The 5,109-nt window shown below is 39.6% G+C and overlaps 1 protein-coding gene across 1 annotated transcript in view; it reads right to left on the bottom strand.

The window, feature by feature from the left end:
* LOC100542052 (serine/arginine repetitive matrix protein 2) overlaps positions 1 to 5,109 on the bottom strand; it is a 38,310-nt gene continuing 33,201 nt past the window's right edge. Inside the window, exons 10-11 of the mRNA XM_010723016.3 lie at positions 2,529 to 2,532; positions 1 to 19 (exon numbers count right to left, since the gene is read on the bottom strand). Coding sequence (XP_010721318.2) covers positions 1 to 19; positions 2,529 to 2,532 — 23 coding nt within the window. The remainder of the gene's footprint in view (positions 20 to 2,528; positions 2,533 to 5,109) is intronic.

A 5,109-nucleotide genomic window follows, 5' to 3' on the forward strand; every position in this document is an offset into this window, starting at 1 on the left:
TTAACTAGAGGCTGCTCTTCTCCTTTCTCTTTTCACTCCTGAACTCCTGAGCATTACTTTCCTCAGACCAGCAACACGTAGGATAGCGTAAGTATATTCTCCATTTTGGTTTATAACTCTGCTCTCAGTTCTGATATACCTGCAAAAAATGCTGTCATGTATATTTCAACTTGTTATTTAATGGTGACTGAACTGCAGTAGAAACATGCTTGTTGGGTTAAGTGTAGGACAGCTGTCTGCTACATGATGTTTATTCTTTTACACAGCCTTCTTTTGCCTTAGGTTACTGTCTTCATCTAACTTATCCTTTCAATGTAGCCAGCCTCTTAGTCTTTTATATATACATACATTGTTGGTTTGTTGTTTTTTTTTTTTGCTTAAGTTGCAGTGTCAAAGAGGTTTACCATAACTTTGCATCCCAAATAGTTTGTCGTAACTGTTAATTTTTATTCCCAGGTATTTTTTTTTCTTATTTTAAGGAATCCAAGAAGTTTATTGCAACTCTGCAGTATGTATTTTGTCAAACATTTTAATAGAAACCTATTGGACTCTCCCAACCTGAAAGTACTCTTAAATTTTAACTCTGTGTTTAGTTTATCGTTAAAAACTCAGTGTTGATGGTCTGTATTTTGTCCTTTTATTCATGTTTCTTTTGTCTTTATTTTGACTGGATGTTTTGCCTAAAATTATCATTCTCTGAACAAATCATTCCTTTGTTAATGGGTTAAAATAGATAAAGAAATGGCATGGGAGTGTATTCTAAAATGGATGGGGGCTGCATTGTGTTACAGAGGACTTGGGTTTAACAATGAGGCTCAGCATGCACGTCATAGGAGCCCTCAAAGCAGAAGCCATCTCCTTTGGAGTCCAGGCTCTCAGGACAGCTGGGTTTCTGGGGAGTGGGGTGGGGTCTACAGAGCTATCCAGGCAGATCCTGGAGCTGAGGGGGATCAGCTGTCTTACTAGCAGCTGGGATAGCGGAGAAGCACATGCTCTGCCCCATCAATTGGCTGAACATCTGGTATGCCTCTGGTAAGATCACTTTTCCCTTAGAAGTCTGGTTTGGCTATGTTCGTTTCCCCTCATGCTGAGGATATACGTTGTGCTAGCTCTGTCGCCCTCCCACAGGAGTTCTGACCCCAAAGGGAGCTGCCGTCGCCGTGTGATCCAGCAGTGGCGTGAGGCCTTCCCCCACGCCTGCCTTGGAGGGCTCTGCACACACTGGCAAGCGTGGGTCAAGGGCCAGTGACCAAGCGTTAGGCACTATGTACGCTGGTATTGCAACAGGGAGGCTGTGTGTTACGTGGAGCTGAGACTCTTACCAAGGCCGCGTCCCTCCCCTTGAACTAGGAGAGATGATTCGTGCAGCAGGGAGGCATGTCGCACCACTTTGCTGTCATTGCAAAGTCCTCAAAGTTGATCATGCCAGTTTCCACACAAAGCTCTATTTGTTTTCAACACTTGCGATGCTTGAAATCATTTTATGTGTTTAGATGCTTATTTTGCCTGTGTTGTGACTTAGAGCTTTTAGATTACTTTTTGGAAGTAATGAACACTACTCCAGGGTTTAGGACCAGACACCTGTGTATAGCTGCTCACTCCATGCCTCACTGAATGGCTTTTCCAGGCACCCCTTGCCTTCTGCTGATAAAACTCTGACCTTAACCAGTGCAGTTCCATCATCTCTGTGTGTATTTTGTACTTGGTTGAACTAACATGACTATAGCAGCTTATTCTTTGAGTACCACTGGGAGTTAGCCTTTGCTTTTTAAGAATCTCCACATAAAGAAATACGAACTTATTTTATTTACTACTTTCTGAATTCCAGTGTTCTTTCCCAATGTTAGTGAAATCTTCTATTCCCCTGCTAGTTGTGTGATATCATTGCTGGGATGACAATTTTGAGGTGACTTACACCAATAAGTATGTAGAGAATACACCTAGAGATAAACCTGTCTTTAAAAAAGCAAAGGCTAACAAAACTTTGCTTTATTAAACTCTGGACAGCCTATAAGACTCATTCAGTCCCAAGGGGAACTTGTGTTAGGTTTCTGCTTCCCCATTCGGGTTGCCTAGCGTTGTGATTGATATCCCGTCTCTGGAGACTTTCAAGGCTAGGCTGGATCAGGTCCTGGGCAACCTGTTCATTGCAGGGGAGTTGGAATAGATGGGCCTCAGATGTTCCTTCAACTCTAAGGATTCTATGATTCTACAATTCATTCTGTTAAGAGTGAAGCTGATTACCCTGTCTCATCGCTCTTAACCTTTCCCTTTCATTAAGTATTCAGACATTTTTCTAGTATTTCCACCAAAGTGTCTCAGGTTCCAATTAAATTCCTCTGACTCTGTAAGACTCTGGTATTAATTAATGCAATCAATTAATTCCAAGAACTTTATCTTTTGCAGGCTTGTATTCACCAGAAATGTGTATGAGTTACAAATCACCCAAGCCTGGCCAGTCAAAGTTTTTTCTATATCACAGATTCAGTACAACACTGAACAAATTGCCAGTCTGATGAAAGAAAAACAAGAGAGCCTGTGGGTTATTTCAGTGTTTGACATTTATTTTCTATCACACCTCATTAAGTCAGTTATGTCTTTCCATGTACTTTTTTTTTTAACCAACAAACCCCAATAGAAACATCATTGCCTGAAACAAAGTGACATTCAGCACTGCTCAGAGTTCCTTGCACCCAACATGATGTTCTGTGAAGCTCTTGCTTTCCTAACCTCACACTTCTAACTCTGGCGATGCTGCTTGTGTTTGGTTTTGTGCAGACTAATGGCTGATCGAGTGCTTGTGATTGGCAGTGGAGGGAGAGAGCACGCATTGGCCTGGAAGCTGGCCCAGTCCCCACATGTAAAACAAGTGTTTGTTGCTCCTGGAAACGCAGGGACAGCCAACAATGGAAAAATTTCAAATTCAGGTAAAAAGTTTTAAAATCTGATAACCGAACAAGTAAATTATTCCATTAATTGAACCTAATCCATTAATTGATCTTATTGGTAATGTGAACAGTTTGTTATAATTTGAAGGTTTTGGACATGTAAGATCATACAGATGCAGCTAAGAGTAAGTATCTGAGCAAAGCCTTATGCAACCACCACTCAATTTTATCTCAATTTTGTTAGCTAATTGATTGGATTTTGGAGTAGGGTATGCAGCCAAAACTCCATCTGCCTGCTGTAAATTCCTGCAGGAGTATATCTTGGGATAGCAGTAGTGGTTCCCTCACAGGGAAGGGCTGATGGCTCATCTTGGTATTCAGTGCAGTTCAGCAGCTGTTTGGTGAACAGCTGAAAAGTGTTTGCAGCAAACAACAGCACCTCTGGGATAGTGGCAGAGCACATTGCTTTGGGTCTGAAGCACAGCTTAGTTTTCAGAGGCGCAGTGAGAGTTTGTGATCTTTACAACATTTCATGAGCATACTTTCATACCTGAAAAGATCCATCTTAGAAATGTTTGTTTTAGCAATCCTAGGAAGTTAGCTTTATTCTTAGGTGATTTTACTACTGTCTGCCTGTTTTCAGCTTCCAGCCTAAATGAGGTAAACTCTAACTGACTGTAACTGGACAGCTGTAACTGAAGCTGTTCATATCAGTTTTGAAAATCAAGCCTCAGGTTTTTCAAATCCAAAATTACATCCATAATTACATGCTGTGTTTAAAAAATACTTGTCTAAGGTGCTCGCCTGGAGGTGCATCAGTACGAAACCAAGGATAATTACTCAGAAATTCCTGTTCTTTGTATAACAGATCCTGAATAAGTGCTTTAAGCAACCAACTTAACTTTCCACTTGAAAACACATGATAACATACAGAATTAAAATCAACATAGTGTACATGTGAACGCAAATTATATGCCTCCAGTTTTTACATCTATGTGAGTAAAATACTTTATTTTTACCATCTCATATCAAATTCTTAGCAAGAGATAATTATCAAATTTAATTCCACTGGAATGTTTAATTACAGAAAGCTTAAATAACCCTGTCCATAATTTCTTTGAGCATGCACAGCATCATAGTTAGTTTTTTGTGCTGTTTGATCTCACAGGAGAGAGACCAAGAGCAGGACAGGAAAGTCATGTTCTTATGTTTCCTTCTTGTCCCAGAAGATCTTTACATATGTATACATATAAATCTTTATACTCATGCCAATTTGAGTTAGTGCCAGCCTGCATGGCCCTTGAATGTTAATTTCAGTTTGCTTAGTTTTTAAAAACTGCAGCACTTTTCTCTCACTTTGTTATTGCATAAAATACACTGCACTTCCAACAATCCAAAATATTTGAACTTGTGCATAATAACGCTTGAGCCAGGTCCATGAAATCTACCACATGTACTAAAATCTTTTTTTCCAAGCAGTCTCCTTGTATGTGCTTTAGGGAAGACATCCTCAGCCAGCTGGGAGGCAGGAAGAATCTAGAATTTGTGAAGAGGTTGACTGTTTGTTTTGTTTTTTTTTTTAATGGAAATGGAATGATTTGTCTTATCTACTCAGGCACTTTAATGGCAGCACTGGAGCCTAGATTTTTAGTGAGAGGAGAAAATAGAAAACACATTTACAGAAGTGTGTGAGCCCTATTATATTGTATAAGCCTGAGCAGCAGTGTCTGTGAAACTGCTACCATTGTTTTGGTATAATCAAGATTTGGCTCTGGAAGTTCATCCTGCGCTATGGTTCATGAGATTTCTTTTAGTCACTGTTACAGCTGTAGTTCTCAGATGATTTCTGAAACACATAAAGGTGAACTTAAAACTATAAATAAATTTTAATTCAGATGTTGCCTTTATCGAAGTCACAAAAAAGTTTTCATGGTTAATTTGAGTCGGTAATCTTTCCTGACAGTACAGACAGATTTGGGTCGAATGGCTAAACATAGATTTATATTCAGTTTATACTTAACTAGCAGGGCAAATTTGGTGCCAAAATTGTAGAGAATGGCATGCTGAATTTAGAGGTATACATATGTGTTTCTGTGAATGCCTTTTAGCATCCTGACAACACTGCATTTTAGCTCTCATGCTAGCTAATACTTAATCTTGGTCCAAGCTCCTTCTGTTTGGTTTGAGATGTATGTCTGCCTGTCATTTTAAGGAGAAAAAA

The sequence above is a fragment of the Meleagris gallopavo genome, chromosome 1 (assembly GCF_000146605.3).
Source record: "Meleagris gallopavo isolate NT-WF06-2002-E0010 breed Aviagen turkey brand Nicholas breeding stock chromosome 1, Turkey_5.1, whole genome shotgun sequence".
Taxonomy (NCBI): Eukaryota; Metazoa; Chordata; class Aves; order Galliformes; family Phasianidae; genus Meleagris; species Meleagris gallopavo.